General features: G+C 43.4%; 1 protein-coding gene across 1 annotated transcript in view; it reads right to left on the bottom strand.

Moving 5' to 3' along the window:
* efl1 (elongation factor like GTPase 1) overlaps window positions 1-26750 on the bottom strand; it is a 60456-nt gene that overhangs the window by 27584 nt on the left and 6122 nt on the right. Inside the window, exons 4-13 of the mRNA XM_061757869.1 lie at window positions 25042-25126; window positions 21217-21350; window positions 15742-15879; window positions 15437-15648; window positions 10320-10443; window positions 8650-8729; window positions 6124-6260; window positions 5905-6027; window positions 3336-3435; window positions 2003-2142 (exon numbers count right to left, since the gene is read on the bottom strand). Of these exons, the coding sequence (XP_061613853.1) occupies window positions 2003-2142; window positions 3336-3435; window positions 5905-6027; window positions 6124-6260; window positions 8650-8729; window positions 10320-10443; window positions 15437-15648; window positions 15742-15879; window positions 21217-21350; window positions 25042-25126 (1273 nt within the window). The remainder of the gene's footprint in view (window positions 1-2002; window positions 2143-3335; window positions 3436-5904; window positions 6028-6123; window positions 6261-8649; window positions 8730-10319; window positions 10444-15436; window positions 15649-15741; window positions 15880-21216; window positions 21351-25041; window positions 25127-26750) is intronic.

Below are 26750 nucleotides of genomic sequence, written 5' to 3'. Positions count from 1 at the left end.
ACAATTTGTGAATGGATTGTGGATGCTTGGGATAACATGTCTGCGTGCACTGTTGTTCGAGCTTTCGTAAAAGCCGGCATCATTTCTGAGGAGCCGCACGGCAACGAGACTGACTCGAACCTGCCGTGTTTGATTGAGAACTTGCCCAGCTGTTCATTTCGGATACTGAAGATGAGGACTTTGATGGATTTGTGCATGAGGATTGATAAAAAAAAAATAACGTGAGTACATTGTTAAATACTGCAATAAAGTACAACCGAACTTAGTTTTGCTCCCGTGTATTTATTTTATTATTTATTTATTTTTAAACACACACACACACACGGTGGCTGAAATAAGTATTTACCACTTCCAATGGTGCTATTGACCTGAAAATTTCCCCAAATGTTGGGAACAGCCCAAGTAATCCATACATACAAAGAAAGTAGAACAAACAGTCTGGTGAACTCGATGGGTCGCAGGCTTGTTGCAGTTATTGCTAGCATGGGTTATGCCAAGAAATATGAAATGTTATTCACTTTAAGTTAATTTAATAATGTATGTTCCACTATTTTTGCTCACTTGAAAAGGTGCTCTGTGCTGAATTGTTTAACACATCTCGATTTCAATACCATGAAATAAAAGCTGGAATTCTGAACTTTTGTCTCATAGTCATCTTTTGATCTGAAACCCAAATGTCTTGAGCATACAACAAAAACAAAGCAATGGATCTTGCCGTTCCGATACTTTTGGAGCGCATTGTATATCAGTTTCTGTGAAGATGTGAGGGTACCAACAAAGACATTTCAAACGTTCAATAACAACAAGCCGTGGTTCGCTGCCAAACTTCAGCAACTTTACCAAGCTAAAGAGGACGCCTATCGAAGTGGGGACAGAGCGCTGTACAATCGAGCAAGAAACCAGCTGACCAAAGAGATTAACATTGCAAAGAGAAATTATGCAGAAAAACTGGGAGAAACAGTTGACCGCTAACGACTCTAAGTCGGTCGACAAAACCTGGCAATTTACAGAAAAAAGCTTCCAAACTAATCGGGAGGAGCTTCATCATGCAACAAAACAATGACCCAAAACTCACTCCCAACACAACAAAGGTCATCATCATGGGGAAAAAGTGAAGTTCTTCAGACTGGCCAAGTCAATCACTGGACCTTAACCCAATAGAGCATGCATTTTACCTCCTGCACAGGAGACAGAAGGGAGAAAACCCCAGAAACAAACAAGAACTGAAAGAGGTTGTAGTCAAGGCCTGGAAAAGCATTTCAAATGAAGAATGCAACATTCTTGTGAAGTCAATGGGTTGCAGGCTTGATGCAGTTATTGCAATTTATAAATTCCTTCAAAGGAATTTTGTTGCCTTCCAAGATGGAAATTGATGCCAGTGGAGTGGGAGATCGGAATATTCTTTTGAAAGAGGATGACGAGGGGCTTGACATCCCCAATTCATTTTGAACTAAAGTTTAACAAATAACTTGAGAATTCATCCATCAAAATGAAAGCTCTTCCATTGCTGTTTATATTGTAGCACTTCTATCAACCAACCAAGGTGTTCACGGATCAATAATTAAAAAGGTACTGAAATTGTATGAAACTAATAGTGTATATTGTTGCACAACCTTTTGAGGGAGCACTGCAATCAAATGGAAGCACCTTTTGTAAACCCACCCACTAAATGCACACAATCTAATCAAGTGCCTAGTTTTGTTATTGGACTTAGATATGTCTGTTGGACAACTTACACTTATGGGAAACAGAAATAAAATATTGAAAGATATGATGACATATTGATGACAACGTACAACCATGCTATTCTAGCTGTTAGAATGATAGTCGTCTGAGAAATCATTTCCAACTTTGACGGAACACTAATGTCTTACGACATATACAGCATATTAAAAAACAAAACAAACAAAAAAAATCATTACCTGCTAAAACAAACAATAGTACTGAAATGATGACAAAATTGCATAAAATGGTGAAAAGGTGGATAAGGTATCTAACTTGCCTTTGCAGAGTCCTCCCAACTGAATATTCCCTGAGGGGTTTTGATGTCCTGCTGCTGTTATCTGTTCAGCTGCCATCCTTTCAGCATGCCTTTGCCGTGCGAGTTCCCTGCGCTGAGCAATCTCTGCTTGAGTCAATGGTCTACATTTAGAAACAAACACAGTATACAAAGCCATGTAAAACATCGGTGAAGTCATTGTAATGTTTATTGCCATCACATTTATCAACGGCTTTTCCAATCATAATACTCGTAAACCTGTTTAACTAAAATGACATATTTTTGTCCATCCATCCATTCTCTAGTCACGCTTATCCTCACTAGGGTCGCGGGTTGCCGGAGCCTATCCCAGCTATCTTAGGGCGAGGGGCGGGGTACACCACGAACCGGTCGCCAGCCAATCGCAGGGCACATATAAACAAACAACCACTCACACTCACATTCACCTACGGGCAATTTAGAGTCTTCAATCAACCTACCGTGCATGTTTTGGGGATGTGGGAGGAAACCGGAGTGCCTGGAGAAAACCCACCCAGGTACGGCATTATATAATATATAAAATATATACACATACGGTGGTGTGAAAAAGTGTTTGCCCCCTTCCTGATTTCAAATGTTTGTTTGTCACAGTTTGTTTCCCCATCATCAAACAAATTCAAGTCAAAGACAAAACAAGTAAACACAAAATGCAGTTATTAATATTTTTTTATCCCTTAATAATAAAAAACATTTAAAAACTGCATTTTGTGTTTACTTGTGTTGTCTTTGAGTCATATTTCAATTTGTTTGATGATGGGAAACATTTAAGTGTGACAAACATGCAAAAAAACTGGTTAGAGCGTCTACCTCACAGTTCTGAGGACCGGGGTTCAATCCCTGGCCCCGCCTGTGTGGAGTTTGCATGTTCTCCCCGCGCCTGCGTGGGTTTTCTCCGGTTTCCTCCCACATCCCAAAAACATGCATGGTAGGTTAATTGAAGTCTCTAAATTACCCCAAGGTGTGAATGTGAGTGCGAATGGTTGTTTGTTTGTATGTGCCCTGCGATTGGCTGGCGACCAGTTCAGGGTGTACCCCGCCTCCTGCCCGATGACAGCTGGGATAGGCTCCAGCACTCCCGCGACCCTTGTGAGGAGAAGCGGCTCAGAAAATGGATGGTATGATGGGAAACATTTAAGTGTGACAAACATGCAAAACACAGAAATCAGGAACACTTTTTCACACCACTGTTTGTACGTGCACACATTCATGCGTGCACGCACGCACACACAGTATATCATGTGCACACATTTTTTTGATAAAGAAAAAAATGGTTATGTATGCCAATTTTCACACTTACCTTTGTCTGTTCTGAGGCAATGCTTTTGTGTCCACAGCAAACATCTTGGACACAAAAACTATGACCGGAGCGTTTTCATTGCTTGAGCACTGAAGAAACGCTGAAAAACACCCAAAGGAAGCATATCTAAAACAAAAATCGTTACACATGCAGTACAATATGGGTTGATTCTGATAAGCCACGTTTAACAGGTATTCATTTTGGTACGTTTCTATTTCCTTGAGGTCCCCGCCCCCCGCCGGAGAGGTCGGTGGATATCTTTGCTCGTGACATAGATAAGCTCGAGAAATTCGAATGACCTGATTTCAGTCTTCTCGACAGCAAAATGTCTGGAACTCAGGAACGCGTGGAGGAGTTTCATTCCTATTTCACATATATATCGAGGCACCACAGAGCCAATATTACATCCTAAATACTACAAAAAGTTGGTTTGGTAAAATATGTCCCCTTTAACTTGGTACATATTCAATCGTACAAACTAAATAGGACTTTTTTTAAACTGTAGAATGCAGAGAGCATTCCGGATTTGTATTTCTCGCCTTCATTACAGGTAAAATGATGTTGAATTTTGAAAGAGAAACCCATGCCTGTCTTAAGTAGTGATGCGCCGAAATGAAAATTCTTAACCGAAACTGAAAACTGAAATTGAGGAACCGCGGTCCGAAAACCGAAACGCTGAAAGACATTATCATTCAATCAATCTTTATTTGTAAGCGTTTTCATACAAAAAAAAAAAAAAAAAAATGCAACACAAAGTAGCTATATAATAATAAATCGAATCCGGCAATTATTAGTAAAATTGCATTTATGGCTATGACAGCAGCGCTGCCAATCTACAGAAATTCACTTTCAATTTGTGAATTTTGTTAATTTCCATATTTTTAAAATTATGTCAAGAACATTATTCCGAGACATTTATTGTAGTGTATTATTTCATTTCATTTATTGTATTTGGATCACCATTAGCTTTGGCTAATGCCAAGGCTGTTCTTCCAGGAGTCCACATCCACCCATTGTCATCTTTACACAGCAATATAGAAAAAACAACAACAACAGTCACAAAGACCTCACAAGAATTACAACAACACTATGTAATAGGATAAAAACAAATTGTATACTGTCCACAACATAATTATTAGTCTATAATCATCAATAAATGATGTCTTCAATACTGTTATTTTAATACATTTATTGCATCAACCTTGTAATGGCGGACACATTTGCAGCCAAATGTCTTGCATGGTATTTTTGCAATTCCTGTATCCACTATTGCTGATGAAATTATGTAGATTTCCCCATTGTGGGACTAACAAAGGCTATATTATAAAGATTTATTATATTAATGTACTTTAAAATTATAGTTTCATGCTCTCAAGTGACGTAGAAGAGGTGACGTACTAATTCGTTTCCAGTTTCCGGTCACTGTACGTCTATCTAGCATTGTATAGAACAATATTTTCCTCTATCAACATATACTAATTTGCCTGCTAGTTTGCTCTTCAAAGTTAGTTAATCTCCGCTATATAACGCAGTTCCAGCCAGACCAATGTGTACGATACAACTCAATCACTTATTTTGGTGTTTTGCTATGTCATGTGATAGCTTAGCTATTAGCGTGGCGCTTTCTCGTCTGTCCTATCCTTCGTTATTACGATACTTGTCTAAAAGGGTAGTTCATTTGATGTTATTGAGGCGATGATTAGTGACATATGCTGCGCTGACAACGGACGCGAGGCGCAGGTTCGCCTCCGCGGCTCGGCATCGTATTTAGCCACGTTAGCCGTAGCTCGTAGATGGCTGGGGCGGCTGCCTCAAAATAGCATGCAACAAGCATTCCACCCACGAACAGCGGAAAGCAGTGAGGTTGGGCAACAACAGGGGTGCTCCGTTTGGGCTAGTAGCCACTAGCATAGATGACGGAAAAAGCCACACAGTTATCATCATTCTTCGCAACATGCAAATTGGAATGATTACAGTCACAAAAGACATTCATCTTTGTTATTAATGTGTGATTATGTTACTAGTAGTTTGTTCAAAGCATGTGTTATTTAACATTTATGCTTATTTCACATTTATGGTTGATTGATGGCACTATAGTAATATGTCATTATGAAACCTTGAGTGTAGGGTGTGTGTCATAACGTGACCTCCCAGTCAATTCAACTGGATATTCAGCAATGCGCTATAAGCTATTACTTGGTAATAGTAAATGATTCTTTCCTCTGAGGTCTACACACTCACGCACGCCATCCGTCAAGTGTGTTCAACATGTCACGTTATGTGTGTGACATGTTATTTCAGTCGTTTTATTTCGGTGAAAAAAGGCTTTAGGTCCGAAACTTTCTTTTAAGCTGTTTTTGGCCGAAACAATTCGGCGGCTGAAATTTTAGTGCATCACTATTCTTACGTACTGCATACTATTTTTATTTTGTACTTTATTATAATATGATTTAAGAAAAAGAAAATGGTAAACAACAATAAAATGCATACAAATCCTTCACATCAATAGTTTGAGCCAGCGGCGGCACAGAACAGAAATGAACAGGGAAAGCAGATGTGTTCATCATACCATTTTTCAGTTCCTGTGTCCTCTCAGGCAAGGTGTCAAATCTTCGCACTCCTACACTCATCAGTTTCTCCACCCTCTCTGCTGCTATTTGTAATGGACTAGGAAGCTTATTACATACCATTGCTAGAGCCAGTGTTAAAGAACTATCCCAACTAATATCATAAAAAGGGCCTGAAAAAAACAGTACAGCAAATAATTACATAACTTAAAGAAGGATACAGAGGACAGCCTGAGACACTGGTAACCACTGGCTGCATATAGCAGAAAGAAGGACTTTAGGGTCAGAATGGCGAGAATCCCTGGCCATGACGTTGACGCCAAGTGATGCTAGCACCTTCTCAACCTTCTCTTTGTCTCTGTTAACAAAAAGACTCACAGTTTAGCAAAGGATAATAAACAGGTGCATCTCAATAAATTAGAATTAGAAAACTTCATGTACTTCTGTCGTTCAATTCAAAAACGCAGACTATATAGATTCACTACACAAAGTAAACAAAAAACAATACAATTGCAGGGATCTCATTTGATGTGCATCCTGCGTCTGAGACGCACAAAAATTAACAGGGACACATCAAGTGATTTCAATCTGCAGCCGTAGACGCAAGGCTTAAAACCCACCTTACGTATGTGTGTGTGTTGGTTAAGAGCTTCCACACAAAGTGAAAGTGAATACACTAAAAGTACGAGTCCTGTCTTGGTGCTAGCCAATCAGAGGTAGACGGGAATTTTTTTCTGGACTCTTGCTGCATCGCAAGCATTCGAACACCTGAAGGAACTATTCACCAGTTCCCCATCCTGAGACACTCGACCCTTCCCTACACTTTGTCGTGGAATTTAAGAAGAACAACCACCTTTATTGTCATGAACATGCATGCATGCACACGAAATTTGTTCTCTGCATTTTAACCATCACAGTGAACACACACACTTGTTAGTGGAACACACTGGAGCAGGGGGCAGCTGAAGTGCCCGCAGTTCGAGGTCTTGCTCAAGGACACTACAGCCGTGTGTCCGGGGGATGTTGGCGGATGTTCCGGTCGGGGTCTTGAACCTAGGTGCCCCCACGGTGGCAGGTGATGATCTTAACCATTGGACCACGGCTGCCAAGGGGCCAAGTTGACGCCACTGACACAGGGGCTGGAGCCGTTCTCTCCCAGCAAAACCCTGTGTCCCAAAAATTACATCCCTGTGGTTTTTTTCCCCCGGCGCCTTTCCACATCTCAGCGAAATTAAGATGTGGGGAATTGTGAGCTCCCGTCTGGGCCTTGGAGGAGTGGAGGAACTGCCTGGAGGAGACCACCGTTCCGTTTATTATATGGACCGACCACAAAAACCTCGCCAATCTCCGCCGCCTTCCCTCCTCTTGCTTCGTTGGGGCAGCCACTTGGAAGATCGAACAGTTAAGAAAGCTCAGAGAACCCAACCCGATCCCAAGACCGGGACCCCTCACCAGTGTCTTCGTGACTGACTCCACTCAGAAGTACTTCAATGGGCCCATAACTCCAAACTAACCTGTCATTCCGGAATCACCCGAACCATTAATTTCATTCAACAACACTTCTGGTAGGCCAGTCTGGCTAAAGACACCCGTGAGTTCGTCCTAGCCTGCTCCGTCTGTGGCCGAGGTAAAGCCTCACTTCAACCCCCAGCTGTTCTGCAGTCCCCTTTTTGGAGCTTGGGTGGCACTTTTTGCCTCGCCCTCTCGCACTCTCTCTCCCCCAGCAATCAGCACCACCTTGGCCGTGCATTTGTCCTCAATCAGCACTCATTACTGCCTGCATAAAAGCCTGCCACATCCAGGAAACCATCGCCAGAGTATTGACACTCGATTGTGGTACACAGGCCGACTCTCACACTCTAGTTTGTAAGTACTTGAGTTTTCGCAATCGTACTCACCTCGTGTTCTCCTTCATCTCTAGTGCTCCCCCCGTGCCCCCAGCCTCGCCGTCCGCTCCAGCCACACCGCCAAGGTACCCCACCTGCTCACGTCCCCGCTTCCTGCTCGCTTTTTGTCCCGACGGTCTACCATCTCGCCTTGGATATCCTTACCCTGAGCCAACCCTCAATAAACCATTCAAAGGCTACTCCCTCCGCTTCAGTCTGCTTTTGGGTCCAGTCTAAGCTGATAACGATTAGTATCGTGACAGTATCGTCCGAAAAAAAAATCTATCGTGGCAGGCCTAAACACATAAAATATATTGAGAGAGACTTAAAGCAATTGATAATGCAAACATATTGTAAAAATAATATAAAAAAATAGAGTAACATCAGTAATAAAAATCTGCACTGTAATGGGACAAAGAAGCAAGAACCAAGATATAGCGGAGGATGACTTTCTGTATCTGTTAAGTTGCAGGGACTCATTGTTTCCAGACATGCACAGAGCACAGTCTGCAAGTGTAAAACGATCCATGCAATAGTGTGATCTTATTTTGCTAATTTTTGGTTACAGCTAAGAAAAAATATTTTACCATCTTCAAGAGATTAGAATGTTCTGTAAGAAACAGTAAAAACAAATGTAAAATGGAAATGAGGTTGAAATTGGCTTTCTGAACGGTATTTTGTGTTGAATGAATCTGTACAATTTATTAGTTTCCCTTTTGGAATAGCAATTCTGAAATACACTTAACTTTCCAACATTATTCAAATTTTTTTTAGATGGACCTGCAAAAATGATCTGTAAAAATGTGCAAATAAGTGAGGCCAGTTGATTTTCAGTATTTCAAAAAAGATTTTCTGACCCACCTGCGAATCACAACAGCATCATATAAATTCCAAATGTTATCCAGGACAAGCTGCACAAAGAGTGGTTTCTTGCCTTTAAACTGGAAAAAAACAAGGGGATACAAAATACAATAAATCAATTTTCAAAGTGTGGCAAAGACTCCCTCTAGTGGTCCACAAAATAATTATAGAAATGCATACAACCCGATTTAAAACAAAAACGGGTATATTATATATATAATATATATATATAATATATATTATATATATATATATATATAATATATATATATATATATATAAAATATATATTATATATATAATAATATATAAAATATATATATATTATATATAATAATATATATATTATATATAATAATATATATAGATATATATATATATAATATATCTATATAATATATCTATATATATATTATATATATAGAATAAAATCCGGCTCTCTTGGAAGTAATTTACCTCTGTAGCGAATACACCCTATGGGACACATGTTCGATACCCCCCCACCTTGATGTCTGTGTCATTAATATGTCAGTTTTATCGGTCCGGCTAAGAGACTTTGATAACTTCATCTTTATTTGTAGCCAAACATTACGAAATGATGTTGTACTGAACAATAAGTCGTTTATTGCCAAGACTAAAGTCTAAACACTCATTTTATATGCTTGATCTACGAGAGGGAGACAGTTTCAGAGTTGGGAATTGTTTTTGTTAATATGCCAAGTCTCAACCCGTACTTAGGGCATGGCTCACGCAGAAAGAAGAACATTTAAACTGGAAACCCGAGTCGATGGGTGTGTTTTTCCACCCCGCCTCAGTTGGCACACAGAATGCATCAACCCTTCTTCTCGCATTCTGTGAATGTCCTTGAGTGGCCCAGCCAGAGCCCGGAATTGAATCCAATCGAACATCTCTGGAAAGACCTAAAAATGTCTGTCCACTGATGCTGCCCATCCAACCTGATGGTCCTTGAGAGGATCTGCAGAGAAGGATGGGATCAAATGCCCCAAAACAGGTGTGCCAAGCTCGTAGAGACATACCCAAGACTTGAGGCTATGATTGCTGCCAAAGGTGCTTTAACAAAATATTAAGCCAAGGGATACTTATGTTTAAATGTTTACATTTTGAATACATTTGCACAACTGTCTGAAAATGTTTTTACTTTGTCGATTTTTTTAAAAGAAAACTATACTCAAATCAGCTTTAGAATAAGTCTGTAACATAGCAAAAGGTGTAAAAAGAGGTGTGAATACTTTCTGTTGGCACTGTATACATCTTTAAAAAGGTAAATTTGTATGACAAAACAGATGCCACAAAAGCAACGGCAAATGAAGGAGCAGAAAACAGTGGCGAAAAGAAGATGCTTCAAACTGGTAAGAAAACGTTGGCTCTGGTTGCTCAAAAATTCTTGAAATTGCCACAAAAGCGTCATGACATGACCAAGACGAGGGGCCATATTCTGTAAACACAGCGCCTTGTGTTTGTGCGGATGAGCAATGGGAGATCCTGTTTTTGTACACACGCGTGTGACGTTAAGGACTTATTCCGTTGTTGTAGTGTACATCCATCTAGCCACCGAATATTTATTTATTCATTATTTATATTTTAGTTTTATATTTAAAATGAAATGAAACCTATCAACTAAAATTAATGTTGCACCATTGTGACATTACCTGAGCTCCCTTCATGATCTTCTTAGCTTTTGCATTGAGGTAGAAATCTCCCCACAGAGTTTTGCGAAGCACCTCTGCATTAATGCCCATCCTCTCACTGTATATGTGGGCAAAATGTTGAATGCTGCAAAAAATAAATAAATACATTATTTTTTTTTAACTATCAAGTTCAAAGGACTCTGGCCAAATGCATGGCAACAGTATGCTTTCAACCAGGGGTTACCAACCCTCATGACACAAAGGATTACCGTATTTTCACGATCATAAGGCGCACTTAAAAGTCTTCAATTTTCTCCAAAATGGACGGGGCGCCTTATAATGCGGCGCGCCTTGTGCGCGCACCGAGTTCCAAAATCTGTAAATGTTGTGTGACTTTGACGAGCGCTCCGCTTGACTGACTGGGAGCATTTGCTGCCGACAGGCTGCTTATATAGAGGAAAGGCGGACGTGACTAAGGACAGCATGCGGACGTTAAAGGGGGAAGGGTGCGCGTGAAGGAGGACGCTAAAGGCACGCCCCCAGTAGGTATATATAGTGCATTGTGCAAAACAACATCGGTTTGGCTAAGGACCCCCGAAAATGGCACCTACAAAAGATACACTCTTACAAAGCACAGTTTAAACTGCAAGCTATCAGTTACGCGGAGGAACATGGGAATCGAGTAGTTGCGAGAGAATTCAAGATCAACGAATCCATGCTTCGCAAGTGGAGGAAGCAGGAAAACGAGCATCGCCAACCCGGCTGAACTGAAGTGTGGTGGGATTGACTATGGAAATTATTAAAGTCTATAGGACAAGAATGTGAGTGAGAGGATACACAAGCAATTCGCATATTCATAAGTTGTTTGTCGCAATAAGTTAGTGGCCCAACACCCAGCGAAATAGTCCCAGGGGCGTGCGCCTGCAGACACACAAGTGAATTGACACCGTTTTGCTGACACTGACAGAAGTGTCCTGTAATTGCTGTGCCTGCACCGCGGAGGATGAGGGCCCCACCCAATCAATCGAGGGGCGGGATCGGGCCCAGAGGTCCTCCGAGAGCAGCCCGGTGGACGGGACACGTCCCACACCAAGGCACCCCGACAACTGGCCACCCGGCAGAGGCCGCAGGAATATAATTCCATCACCCCGCCCCCACCACACACCCATGGGACCCGGCCGGGAAAAGCCCGAAAGGGTAACGTGGGTCCCCCTTCCTCCAGGCTCACCACCTGTGGGAGGAGCCATATGGGTCAGGTGCAGTGTGAGCTGGGCAGTGGCCGAAGGCGGGGACCTTTGCCATCCGATCACCGGCCACAGAAGCTGGCTCTAGGGACGTGGAATGTCACTTCTCTGGCAAAGGAGCCTGCGTTAGTGTATGAGGTTGAGAAGTTCCGACTAGATATTGTCGGGCTCGCCTCCACACACGGCTTGGCCTGTGGTACCAGTCCTCTTAAGAGGGATTCGACTCGCTTCCACTCTGGAATTGCCCATGGTGAGAGGCGCCGAGCAGGTGTAGGTATATTTGTTGACCCCCCGCCTGTACATTGGGGCTCACCCCGGTGGATGAGAGGGTAGCCCTCTCCGCCTTCGGGTTGGGGGACGGGTCCTAACTGTTATTTGTGCCTATGCACCAAAGTTCAGAGTACCCACCCTTTTTGGAGTCTTTGAAGGGGGTGCTGGAGAGCGCTGCCGCTGGGGACTCCATCATTCTGCTGGGGGACTTCAATGCTCACGTGGGTAATGACAGCCAGACCTGGAAGGGCGTGATTGGGAGGAACGCCCCCCCCTCCCGATCAGAACCAGAGTGGTGTTCTGTTATTGAATTTCTGTGCGCACCACGGATTGTCCATAACGAACACCATGTTCAAGCATAAGTGTGTCCACACATGCACTTGGCACAGCAACACCCTAGGTCGCAGTTCAAGGATCGACTTTGTGGTTGTGCGGACTTGCGGCCGCATGTCTTGGACACTCGGGTGAAGAGAAAAAGCTTCAAATCCCACCTCCGGCAGAACTTCATCCACATCTCGGGGGAGGTGGGAGACATTGAGTCCGAGTGGACCATGTTCCACACCTCCATTGCAGAAGCGGCCGACCTGATCTGTGGCCGTAAGGTAGTCGTGCCTGTTGTGGGGGCAATCCCCGAACCCGTTGGTGGACACTAGCGGTGAGGGATGCAGTCAAGCTGAAGAAGGAGTCACATCGGGCCTTTTTGGCCTGTGGGACTCCTGATGCAGCTGATGGGTACCGCCTGGCCTAGCAGAATGCAGCTTTGGTGGTTGCTGAGGTCTGGGGTCTCTGAGGCGCGCTCTCCTATCACTGGGGTTGAGGTCACCGAGGTGGTTAAAAAGCTACTCGGAGGCAGGACCCCAGAGGTAGATGAGATTCGCCCAGAGTTCCTAAAGGCTCTGGATGTTGTGGGGCTGCCCTGGTTGACACGCCTCTGCAACATCGCGTGGACATCCGGGACAGTGCCTCTGGATTGGCAGACTGGGGTGGTGGTCCCGCTTTTAAAAAAAAAAAAAGAAAAAAAAGGGTGTGTTCCAACAAAAGGGGGATCACATTCCTCAGCCTCCCTAGTAAGGTCCATTCAGGGGTGATGGAGAGGAGGGCCTGTCGGAAAGTCGAATCTCAGATACAGGAAGACTAGTGTAGTTTTTATCTTGGCCGTGGAACAGTAGACCAGCTCTACACCCTCAGCAGGGTCCTCGAGGGTGCATGGGCATTCGCCCAACCAGTCTACATGTGTTTTCTGGGCATGGAGTAGGCGTTCAACCGTGTCCCTCGGGGAGTCCTGTGGGGGGTGCGCCGGGAGCATGGGGTACCGAACCCCCTTATATGGGATGTTTGGTCCCAGTACGACCAGTGTCAGAGTTTGGTCCGCATTGCTGGCAGTAAGTTAAGATTCCTTTCCAGTGAGGGTTGGACTCCGTCAAGGCTGCCCTTTGTCGCCGATTCTGTTCATAACTTTTATGGACAGAATTTCTAGGTGCAGTCGAGCCATAGAGGGGGTCTGGTTTGGTGGCCTCAGTATTGCATCTTTGATTTTTGCAGATGATGTGGTTCTGTTGGCTTCATCAAGCAGTGATCGCCAACTCTGACTGGAGCGGTTGACATCAGAGTGTGAACCGGCTGGGATGAGAATCAGCACCTCCAAATCTGAGACAATGGTCATCAGTTGGACAAGGGTGGAGTGCCCTCTCCGGGTCGGGGATGAGATCCTGCCCCAAGTGGAAGAGTTCAAGTATCTTGGGGTCTTGTTCACGAGTCAGGGAAGAATGGAATGAGAGAGTGACAGGCAGATCGGTGCAGCGTCTGCAATGATACGGACTTTGTATCGGTCTGTTGTGATGAAGAAGGAGCTAAGTCGAAAGGCGAATCGCTCAATTTACTGGTCGATCTAAGTTCCTACCCTCATCTATGGTCACGAGCTGTGGGTCGAGTGAGTTTCCTCCGCAGGGTGTCCGGGCTCTTCCTTAGAGATAGGGTGAGAAGCTCGGTCATCCAGGACGGGTTCAGAGTAGAGCCGCTGCTCCTCCACATTGAGAGGAGCCAGATGAGGTGGCTGGGGCATCTGATTCGGATGCCTCCCGGACGCCTCCCTGGTGAGGTGTTCCGGCCACGTCCCACCGGGAGGAGAACCCGGGCATGACCAAGGACACGCTAGAGAGACTACGTCTCTTGGCTGGCTGGGAACGCCTCGCGATCCCTTCGGAAGAGCTAGAGGAATTGGCTGGGGAAAGGGAAGTCTGGGCTTTCCTGCTAAAGCTACTGCCCCCGCGATCCGACCTCGGATCAGCGGAATAAAAATGATTTTATTTATTTATATATATATATATATATATATATATATATATATAAAATTCGATACATAGGTGGTGCCCCGAGACAGCGGCGTAGGTAGTAATGTCGGATCCTGAAAAAGTTACTTTTACTCCCTCATTTATAGCCAGTATATATGCCCCCACTGCCCTAATGTGAATATGGAAAATCAGAGCGATTGCACAAACATTGGCCTAAAGAGTCAGTCATTCCATTTCAAAAAATAAATTTTGAATGCCCCGAAGAAAAACAAAACAAAAACAAAACACCGGGATACTCAGGAACAGACATGCAATTGTTATCTCAGGGAAACAACAGCCGTTGACAGAAACATTTTGAGAGCTGTAAAGAAAGATCCTGAGGCCTGGCACACCACAAGCAATGTGACCGAAAGCTGACTGATCTGTTGTGCAGTGCGCGGCGTGAGTGGCCGACTATAAAACTAGAAGAGGAAATGGGTAAAATCTAAATAAAATAAAACGCAGTACCCACACAACACATATACATCACATCAGACAAGCTAACTGGTGTTAAAAGCCAAGGTAAAAAGATGGGTTTTAATCAAGGATTTAAAATGAGACAGTGATGAGGTTTGTCTGATGTGGAGTGGCAAAACATTCCGCAGTTTTGGAGCTGCAGCAGCAAACGCTCGTTAACCTCTAAGTTTAAGCCTGGCTTTGAGCTCTGTCGGGAGCAGCTCGTCAGCTGCACTGAGAGAGCGGCTGGGAATGTAGGGGAGAGAGGTACGGTGGGCCAAAGCCATTCAAGGCTTTGAAAGCAAATCAAAGTATTTTTTTTAAATGCATCCTAAAACGAACAGGCAACCAGTGGAGCGAAGCTAATATAGGTGATATATGCTCATACTTTCTTGTGCCAGTTAAAAGTCGAGCCTCTGCATTCAAGCATCGCAAGCAAGCATATTCAGTCTTATGCAATTTAGTCTATTTTCTTTCGGTTCCAATACTCTCCGATAAATGTCTACAGACAAAACAAAACAAACTTTAACAGTATTTACTTTGTGATCAAATGTTTTCATCCTTTGATTTCTAACCCACAAGAATTGACTGATTCACTGTTCCAATGTTCTGGAGGACAGTGCGCAATATGAACTTGTAATAAAAACACAAAAGTCAAACAGCATTACTCAACTGACAAATCATCACGCATGATACACTGACATTGACTGTTGAGATGAACGTACCATTTTTTAACATTTGAACTGCCTGCTGATATTTCCGCATTATAAATGAAGAATAAGGGGTAATTGCAAATCCATATATACAGAAGATTTTTTTGAAAAGGGAATAGCCTCACCTAAAGCCCCATCCGTCAATAGCACTGGCAAAGATCACATTTCCTTGGTCGGGAGAGAAGTACAGATGAGAGTCATCAGCCGCCTCTAGCCCCGCACTCCAATCATACACTTGATCTCCAGGCGGCGTCCCACTCCCTCTTTCCTCTTTTGCTTTCTCTGCTTGTTCCTCCATCACTCTGGACGTGAACAAGGTTCCTGTCACTGCATTCACCTTGAAGAAAACGCATAATGACATCACAGTACTGGATTTGAAATGTGTTTGAAGCCTACAAGGGTGTGTGTTAGACCATCGCTAGATCTTCACCTGTTCCATGATCTTTTGCAAGTGGGTGTAAGCCTCCTGAGGGGTAAGCTTCAGCTCCATGATAAGTCGGTCTACTTTATTAATAACCAGAACAGCCCTGATGTTCTCCAACCATGCCTGTCGCAGCACGACCTGGGTCTATCATGACACATGCAAACAAAACACATTTTTCAAACATGAAAATCAAGGTAAACAAGCCTTAGTTAAACCTGCATTTCCCTTAATAGCATGACGTGTACTTTTTCATTTTAAAATGGTTTTAAAAGGGTTCTTTTCAATTACTTCTCCAAAACATGTTCACTTAATTTTCAAGACCGAAAAATGTAAAAAGTATTTCAGTTAGACCACTGAACATTATTGAGGTCCTCAAAACAAAAACAAACATACAAGGTCATCATCTGAAACAGTGTAGTCAGTACCTCTAAATCAAACAACAAATGCATCTTGATACACTTGTCATGTTTTAATTGCAACAGCAGCAACACTACACTACTATCCATCCATCCATCTTCTACCGCTTAGCCGAGGTCGGGTCGCGGGGGCAGTAGCTTTAGCAGGGACGCCCAGACTTCCCTTTCCCCTGCCACTTCATCCATCTCTTCCGGGGGGATCCCGAGGCGTTCCCAGGCCGGCCGAAGGATGTAGTCTCTCCAGCGTGTCCCGGGTCGTCCCCGGGGTCTCCTCCCGGTGGGACGTGCCCGGAACACCTATGCCCCAGCCACCTCATCTGGCTCCTCTCAATGTGAAGGAGCAACGGCTCTACTCTGAGATCCTCCCGGTTTACCGAGCTTCTCACCCTACTACACTACTACTACTTAGTAATATGGCTGTCAGGAAACAATCTGGAAAAGACGATCTACATCTTCCGAAGACTTGGAGTAGTGGAAGTTCATCACTTTTTATGCTAAAAAAAACTTCAGCTTTCATAAATTCTGTTGTAGTTGCGTTAGACACACACAACTTTGTCTGGTTTGCCGTTGAAATTGCAGCCACCACAGCAATGGTTGTCTGTTTTGCCGTGGAGGAAACTGCAGTAAAACCATCACCATGTTGTAATAAAGTCTCTGCCGGAGTTGCTTCTGCAGCTTTCATGTGTTTCTTCTCCTTCACTTGGATTGGATTACCAGTGCCACTTCTCCCATGCTGGTTACGTCAGAGGTCTTCGAGCAATGTCTGCATTTTGTGCGTCAGTGGTAGAGGTCCTTCAGTTGTAAAGTTTAAACTTTAAAGTACCAACGGTGGTCACAGAAATATCTTGAATCTGACAAAAAGTAATAAATAAACATTTAATGAAAATCTATGAAAACCAGGCATTGCTTTTGAATTGTGATTCAACAGAATTATTATTTAAAAATAAAATAAAAATAAAAAAACTCATGAAACAGACCTGACCAAAAATGATGGTACCCGAAGCTTAATATTTTGTTGCACAACCTTTTGAGCCAATCACTGCAATCAAATTATTTGTGTAAGTTTCAATGAGACTTCTGCACCTCTCAGCAGGTATTTCCGCCCACTCTTCATGAGCAAACTGCTCTAATCTCAGATATGATGGGTGCTTTCTCCAGATGGCATGTTTCAGCTACTTCTACAGATGCTCAAAACAACTTTATAGAAAATAGTCCAATGTTTCGCTCATAGCTATTCTTGGGTGTTTTTTGGGTCATTAACCTGTTGCAAGACCCATGACCTGCGACTGAGACCAAGCTTTCTGACACTGAGCAGCACATTTCTCTCTCGAATACCTTCATAGTCTTGAGATTTAATTGTACCCTGCAGAGATTCAAGACACCCTGTGCGAAATGCAGCAAACCAGCCCCAGAACATAAGAGAGCTCCTCCATGTTTCACAGTAGGGACAGTGTTGCTTCATTTTTGCGTCAGTGAACATAGAGCTTATGTGCCTTGACAAAAAGTTCCAGTTTTGTCACATCTGTCCATTGGACATTCTCCCTCTCTTTGTGGCTTGTCAACATGCAGTTTGGCAAATTCCAGACTCGCTTTTTTATGATTTATTTTCAACTGTGGTGTCATCCTTGGTCTCCCATGAGGTCCACACTAGGATGGTGCGATCTGACACTGATGTACCTTGACCTAGGAGTTCAGACTCTTCAATTTGTCATCAATTTTCCTCCTGCGGCCATATCCAGGGAGGTTGACTACATTCCCAGGAATCTTACATTTCTGAATATTATGTACAACTGTCGCCACATGTATAACGGATATCGACTCAACACAAGGACCACCAAAGACTGGCCCTTCCTTTGTCCGTCCGCTTTTGTTCCTGGCTCTGCTTCTGCACTTGTCCACCGGACCCTCCCTCCCTTTTTCCTTTGTGGTCGCCACAAGGCTGACCGGACCAAAAGAAAGACTCGGTCCGGCGCCACGACTGCGGTGCCGTTTTTAATTTTCCCAGCCTTTTTGCCTTGCCAGGCGATCAGAGAAACCTCTGGTCCACCCGCAAGTTACACTCTTAACCAAGCGTAAAAGAGTGGCCCGCCCGCAAGACCAATGGGAGGAAAAGTTATGAGTGCAACTTCCCGCACCTGCGCGACCATCAATTTTCATTTTTGTAGTCCTTTTCCATTTTTCTTCCTTTTGTTCATCATCTTCCCCGACGTTTCAACTGCCTTATTCACGTCCGATATGACCAATAAAAAGAGTCACCTACTCTGTGACCATGTGATCCACGAATAGTGAGTAAACATTGCAGCAACTACCAGATTGAGTACAAATTGGTGCATTGTAGTTTGGGGTTAGTTTATCGATCTTATGAGTCGCAAATTCATTCTCTCTCAACACGCATCAGTTCATTCATGCTCATCTCACGAATTCGGCCATTCACTCGATGTGCTGCTGTGTTATGTATTCTTTGTCTTTAATTACGTACAGTCCCTTCCAAAAGTACTGGAATGGCAAGGTCAATTCCTTTGTTTTTGTTGTATACTGAAGACATTTGGGTTTCAGATCAAAAGGTGAATATGAGACAAAAGTTCATAATTCCAGCTTTTATTTCATGGCATTTACATCTATATGTGGTAAAATGCAGCCCTATGGAGTCCACAAGCCAGTGCAAACTGTAGGCCGGTCCCAAGCCTGGATAAATGCAGTGGGTTGCATCAGGAAGGGCATCCGGCTTAAAACTTTGGCAAACAAATATGAGTGTTCATCCAAAGAATTCCATATCGGATCGGTCGTGGCCCGGGTTAACAACGTCCGCCACCGGCGCAGTCAACCTGCAGGGCGCCTGTGGAAATTCAGCTACTGTGGGTCGAAGTCGAAGAAGAGGTGGAAAGTGGGTTCTTCGGCAGAAAGAGAAGAGGAAAGCACAGAGCCTAGAACTGAATGTGGGGACTTTGAATGTTGGGACAATGACAGGAAAATCTCGGGAGTTGGTTGACATGATGATTAGGAGAAAGGTTGATCAATTGTGTGTGCAGGAGAGCAGGTGGAAAGGCAGTAAGGCTAGAAGTTTAGGGGCAGGGTTTAAATTATTTGACCATGGTGTAGATGGGAAGAGAAATGGAGTCAGGGTTATTTTAAAAGAAGAGTTGGCTAAGAATGTCTTGGAGGTGAAAAGAGTATCAGATCGAGTGATGAGGCTGAAACTTGAAATTAAGGGTGTTATGTATCATGTGATTAGTGGCTATGCCCCACAGGTAGGATCTGATCTAGAGGTGAAAGAGAAATTCTGGAAGGAGCTAGACGGAGTAGTTCTGAGCATTGCAGACAGAGAGAGAGTTGTGATTGGTGCAGATTGTAATGGGCATGTTGGTGAAGGAAATGGGGGTGATGAAGAAGTGATGGGTAAGTACGGCATCCAGGAAAGATGGTGGTAGACTTTGCAAAAAGGAAGGAAATGGCTATCGTGAACAGTTTTTCCCAGAAGATGCAGGAACATAGGGTGACCTACAAGAGCGGAGGTAGAAGCACGCAGGTGGATTACATCTTGTGCAGACGATGTAATCTGAAGGAGGTTACCGACTGTAAGGTAGTGGTAGGGGAGAGTGTGGCTAGACAGCATAGGATGGTGGTGTGGAAGATGACTCTGGTGGTGGGGAGGAAGATTAGGAAGCTAAAGGCAGAGCAGAGAACCATGTGGTGGAAGCTGAGACAGGACGAGTGTTGTGCAGCTTTTCAGCAAGAGGTGAGACAGGCTCTCGGTGGACGGGAGGAGCTTCCAGAAGCTTTTTCTCCCTGATGAAGTCCTTTGTGTTTTGGGTCACTGTCTTGTTGCATGATGAAGCTTCTCCTGATTAGTTTGGATGCATTTTTTTGTAAATTGCCAGACAAAACAGTTTGGCAGACTTCAGAATTCATTCTGCTGCCACCATCGTGTGTTACATCATCAATAAAGACAAGTGAGGCTGTCCCTAGGGTCAAAATATTTTCAATCTTTTCTAGGGGAACCATCATTTTTGTCCAGGCATGGTTCATGATTTTTTTTTATTTTAAATAATTCTGTTGAACCACAATTCAAATGCAATGTCCTATTTTCATGGGTTAATTTTCATAAAATGTTTATTTATTGTTAGTTACTTTTGTCAGATTCAAGTTATTTCTGTGAGCACTGTGGATTTTTTTGTCATTAACAGGGAGATACCACCAATTTTGCATGTCTATAGGGAGAACGGTGCAATTCCGTATCAATTTCAATTTTAATTGCACTGCCTTGCCCCATTTTATTTACGTTTTACACGTTGTTTTCTAAACATTATCCACACAATATTTCCATGACTTTTCTAAACCTTTATAGAAAATTTTATTTTTCATTAAATTTTCAAGGACCAGAAAAATGTCTTCTCAATTTCCATAACTTTTTCAGGTTTTTTTCATAACTGTACAACCCTGTTTAAACGTTTATCACCGGTGTCAAACTCATTATTGTCACGGGCCACATTGTAGTTATGGTTTCCCTCGGAGGCCCGTTATGACCGTGAACCCGTATAAATATGATTGTCTCATATTATTGATATGAGGACTGGCACGCTGCCAGAACTAAGACAAGAGCGTGCAAAATCCTCTCGGACCCTCCACGTCCTGGTCACCACCTCTTCCAGCTCCTTCCCTCATGTCGGCGCTACCGAACAATGCAAAGTGAAACAACCAGACATTCCAACAGCTTCTTCCCTCTTGCCATTAACTTCTTAAACAGTTCACTTACAATTCCATTGCAACATGCTGCCAATTTTTTTTGGCGTTGTTTCTTTCTGTCGGGCCAATTTTACATTACTCGTGCACTCACTGTAGTAGTCTCGCCACGCTGTGCAATTTGCATACGTGTTGTTGACCAATACTGGCCACTCATGTACCGGAGTACCATCTGCAACATTTGCACAATCGACATTGTCCCAGATTATAGCACTACTAGTCACTTTAAATGCCCTTCTGGGCAATTTTCGGACGAAATTTCGGTGCATCACTAGTCTAGAGTAGAAAGGCGAAGAGAGAAACGGGAAGATACCACAAAACATACCTGTGGGCAGACTCCCTCCACGGCATCAACAACAACAATGGCACCATCACACAGCCGGACAGCAGTAGAAACCTCAGAAGAGAAGTCAACATGCCCCGGAGAGTCAATCAAATTCAGTAAGTAATCGTTACCACCTGATGGGAAAAATAGGTCATTAGAGTATAGTCACAACAGTTCTTAATCTTAAGTGTGCAAGTTAAGTTTCATCTTATTTTATCTGTGCATACAGTGCAGTGAATAAGTATTGGCTCAATTCTCAAAACATTTTTTTTTTGCATTGTATCCTCACTTTAAGATCATCAAAGACATTTAAATATCAGAAAAAAATAACTGAACAGAAAATGCTGTTTTTAAATGGTGATTTTTTTTTTTTTTATTTTTTTTTTTTATAACAATAGGCCCAGCAAACAGGCTGTAGTATAGATTTGGCACTAACCCAGGGCATTGCAATCTCAAATGTAATGGGACTCCCTCATACCATTGCTACAAATAATTATTTGATCATTCAATGATTTTGGAAGTTAACGCACTGACAAAGACATGAACGGTCTATAATTTTAATGGCGGGTATTTTAATGTCCTGTGATTGGCTGGCGACCTTTGCAGGGTGTACCCCGCCTCCCGCCCGAAGATAGCTGTGATAGGCTCTAGTAGTCCGCGACCCTAGTGAGGATTAGCAGTAAGGAAAATGGATGGATGGATGGTGTATTTTAACAAGGAGAGAGAATATCTAAAAGAAAATCTCAAAAATCACATTAAACAAAATGTTCAAATTATTTTTCAATTCAGTGAGTGAAGTAAGTACGATATTTAATCCCCTATCAAAGCATGACTTAGTACTTGGTGGAGAACCCCAAGTGCAGAGGTCGGACGTTTCTTGTGGTTTGCACACATCTCAGGAAGAATTTTGGACCAGTCCTCTTTGCAGATACTCTCCAAATACTTAAGGTTCCGAGGCTGTCCCTTGGCAACTCGAAGCTTCAGCTCCCTCCGCAGATTTTCTATGGGATTTACAGTCCCCTCCAAAAGTATTGTAACGGCATAGTCAATTCCTTTGTTTTTGTCGTATACAAGACGTATGTGTTTCAGATCAAAAGATGAATATGAGACAGAATTCCAGCTTTTATTTCCTGGTATTTACATCTAGGTGTGCTAAACAACTCAGGACAGAGCACCATTTGTTTGAAGCCACTCACTTTTCAAGTGAGCAAAAGTGTTGGAATAGACGTTATAACCCTAACTTGCTATAACTGCATCAAGCCTGCGACCCATTGACTTCCCCAGAGAGTTGCATTCTTCATTTGAAATGCTTTTCCAGGCCTTTACTGCAGCCTCCTTCAGTTCTTCTTCATTTCTGGGTTTTTCTTTGTTTCCGTTTCTGACTGTTGTCTTTGGTTGTTTCTTCACAGCTCTCACAACGTTTCTGTCATCAATTGCTGTTGATACCCTTGGCCGCTCTGTTCGATGTCTGTTGCTCAGTACACCAGTAGTTTCCTTTTCACGACATTCCAAATTGTTGTATTGGCTATGCCCAATGTTTGTGCAATATCTCTGCTTCAGCTTCAAAATGGTTTGCTTTTCTCCCATAGACAGCTCTCTGGTCTTCATGTTTGCTTAACAGCAAATGTAGTTTTCGCTGGTGAAACCCAAAGCCAAAAACAAGCACTATCTGTTTAAGCAATCAATCTAAAAGGCAACACCAGAGCAACTCAGTCACATGTTCCAATACAATGTTCCAAATGTTGCTTTTGCTCACTTGAAACGTGGGTGGCTTCAAACAAAAGGTGCTCTCTCCTGAGGTGTTCAACACATCTAGATGTAAATACCATGAAATAAAAGGTGGAATTCTGAACCTTTGTCTCATATTCATCTTTTGATCTGAAACCCAAATGTCTTCAGTATACAACAAAAACAAAGGAATTGGCCTTGTCGTTCCAATACTTCTGGAGGGGAGTGTGGAGAATGGCTAAGCCACTCCATGACCTTCATGTGCTTCTTTAGCCACACTTTCGTTGCCTCGGCTGTATGCTTTGGGTCACTGTTATGCTGAAAGCCCCGCCCACGACCCATTTGAAGTTTCCTGGCTGAGAGGAGGAGGAGGATATTACCCAAGATTCCACGGTACAAGGCCCAACCATCTTTCCCTCAATGTTGTGAAGTTGACTTGTCCCCTTTGCAGAGAAACACCGCCAAAGCATAATGCTTCGACCGGCATGCTTGATGGTGGGGATGGTGTTCCTGGGGTCATGGTCTGAATGTCTCTTCTTCCAAACACGGCGTGTCGAATTGATACCAAACACCTCCATTTTGGTTTCATCTCACCCCATCACCTTCTCCTAATCATTCTCTGAATCAATCAGGTGTTCATTGGCAAATTTCAGAAGAGAAGGTTGATTGATGTCTTGAGGGAAGACCTGAGGGTCTTTGTGCATGCAAAACAGCATCAATTCACGTGCGTGTATCCGCAGACACACACCCCTCGGACTCTTTCACTGTGTCACTTATTCCTTAAATTTAGCCTACTTCAGGGAAGCGCAAATGCAGTTTATTATTGTCAGAAAATGAGAACCTGGTGCCAGATAACCAGTCAACAGGCATTAGATTGTTGTAAAAAAATAAAATAAAATTCTTCTCTGATTGTTTACCGTTTTTTTTCATTTTGTTCTCATTGAATCGTAGCAACAGACACAGCCACCAATGCACTCTTTAGGAACATGGTGTGTACTTCTATTGAAAGTTAGAACTTGGAGCGCCAAATAATGAACGCCAAAGTTGACAGCTTCCAGTGTTTCCGAGCCTTACAAACATACGATAAAAAAAAATTTAACTACTACTGTTTAGGTGAGTAGCAGATACCATGAACTCAATGTCAGGCTGGCGAGTTTCATTCCACTCGGACATCATGGGGGGAGTTTCTCGTTTCCAGTATGACTTGATGCTCAGAAATGCCCATGTTCGTGTAAAACTTGAATGCACCAATAGTCGTCGCATACAAATACCAGGCTAACTTTTTTAGCTGGTTGCAAACGTTCATTCTAAGACAGCTTTCTCAGCCTTTCACAGAGGGGAAATATGATGGGAATTGTTAGCTGTATTCTGTCAAACCAATAAGTTGGCATGGGCCAGCCAACTCTTGATTTCTTCAAGACATATGCCTGGAGGTTGGTTAAATGATTAGTTTCATTGATAAGTTGTGCGTCATCTGCCTAACAATGGAAGTTAACAAACCTTTTTATAATAATGCTACCAAAGGGAATCATATAAAGACTAAACAGCACTGGTCCAAGTACGGAGCTTGTGGGAGTTTTATATGTATAGAGTTTTTGTTACCAATACTTGCAAACAACTAGTGGTCTAACAATTATGATTCAAACCAATTTATGGCAGTTTCTTTAATACCAGTGAGATGCTCTCAACTCCATAATAGGATGTGATGGTCAAGTGCGTCAAATACGGAGAGAAGGCCTTTGTCAGAGACAACAAGGAGGTGATTAATAACTTTCACTCGCGCTGTTTTAGTAGTATGATGCGGTCCAACTTCAGACAAAGTGGGTTCTTAAAAAGTCAAAACGATTTGGCAACTGTTTTCTCAAGATTCCTGGACAGGATGACCCCTGACTGTTATACCATGGTGTCTTCATTTGATTCTATTCGAAAATTGGCCAACTGCATGAAATTTATTTCGAACAAAGGCACATAAGTGTGGAAAAAGAAAAGCGAACTCACTGTGATCAGCATGTGCCAGAATGCAAATGTTTCGGACTGTGTATATTTAATACAGACAGGAGTTGTAAACAGCTCAATGATGGTGAATCGATACCTTACCCTCTTGGTAATGAAGAGAGATGGCACTGGACTTCATGGTAATTCCTCTGATCTGCTCATCCTCTCTGCTGTCCAGATATCTTAGCTGGAAGATTGCCACCACGCCAGAGCATGAGGAGGAAACGGAAAGCAGGTCAGATTGAAAACTAGGGCTGCGCGATATTGGAAAATAAATTACATTGCGATTTTTTTTGTAAACAGCCGAGATTTATTGCGATGTGAAATAATACGTGATCAATTTTGGGAAAGTTCAAAGTTCAGGTCCATCGTTCCAAAAATGAACAGTTCAGTTCATAGTTCATAATTCAAAATTTTGAACTAGGTTCACTGGTCCCAAAACTAACTACTTCATAGTTATTTCCGCCCCCCCCCCCCCCCCCCCCCCCCCCAAACATGTTGCTGATAGGCTATTACCCTCAAAGTACTGGCATTTCATTTGGCTTTCACCCTACAATCTAAAAAACAAGAGGAAAAATTGTTTCTGGAAGAGTGTCTGTCTTAAATTACAAGTTAAAACAAAAACAGGACTTTTGTCAATGGGCAAAACCAAAACAGGCATCATAGTATGACAGTAACGATGGTGAAAGGACATTGATAACTTTGCATTCCTCACAGCTCTGGCTGACTATACAGTGGAACCTCGATAAAAAGGACTAATGGGGGTTGGGGGGTTGTCCGTTTTAGCCAATCGCCTGTTACATTTAAGGCCATATTAGGGTTGGGCATTGAGAATCAAGAACCGATTGGAACCGGGATTAACATTCCTGTTCTCCCAGAATCGTTCAAATTAAAAAAAATGTGGTTCCCAGTTTTGATGCCTACAGTCCGCCGACCCCAAAAAAGAACGCGGCGAAAACCAACGAAGAAGTATGCGCACGAAGACATGCTTGTGCCCAACGGCAGCGGCGAACAAAAGTGTTAACGATGTTAAAATAAATGACCAGTCACTTCAGTGCAACACTTGGATTAAGATTATATTGTGCAAAGGAGCTTTCACGATCATCTTTTTGCTGATGATGTGGTTCTGTTGGCTTCATCAAGCCGTGAGCTCCAACTCTCCCTGGAGCACCTCAGCACCTCCAAATCTGAGACCATGGTCCTCAGTCGGAAAAGGGTGGCATGCCCTCTCCAGGTCGGGGATGAGATCCTGCCCCAAGTGGAGGAGTTCAAGTATCTTGGGGTCTTGTTCACGAGTGATGGAAGAATGGAACGGGAGATCGACAGGCGGATCGGTGCGGCGTCTGCAGTGATGCGGACTTATCGGTCCGTTGGGGTAAAGAAGGAACTAAGCCGAAAGGCGAAGCTCTCAATTTACCGGTCGATCTTCGCTCCTACCCTCACCTATGGTCATGAGCTGTGGGTCGTGACCGAAAGAACAAGATCCCAGATATAAGCGGCCGAAATGAGTTTCCTCCGCAGGGTGTCCGGGCTCTCCCTTAGAGATAGGGTGAGAAGCTCGGTCATCCGGCAGGATCTCAGAGTAGAGCCGCTGCTCCTCCGCATTGAGAGGAGCCAGATGAGGTGGCTGCGGCATCTGATTCGGATGCCTCCCGGACGCCTCCCTGGTGAGATGTTCCGGGCACGTCCCACCGGGAGGACACCCCGGGGACGACCCAGGACACGCTGGAGAGACTACGTCCTTCGGCTGGCCTGGGAACGCCTCGGGATCCCCCCGGAAGAGCTGGATGAAGTGGCTGGGGAGAGGGAAG

This window comes from Phyllopteryx taeniolatus, chromosome 2 (assembly GCF_024500385.1).
Source record: "Phyllopteryx taeniolatus isolate TA_2022b chromosome 2, UOR_Ptae_1.2, whole genome shotgun sequence".
NCBI lineage: Eukaryota > Metazoa > Chordata > Actinopteri > Syngnathiformes > Syngnathidae > Phyllopteryx > Phyllopteryx taeniolatus.
This window is presented reverse-complemented; position numbering and strand designations above follow the sequence as displayed.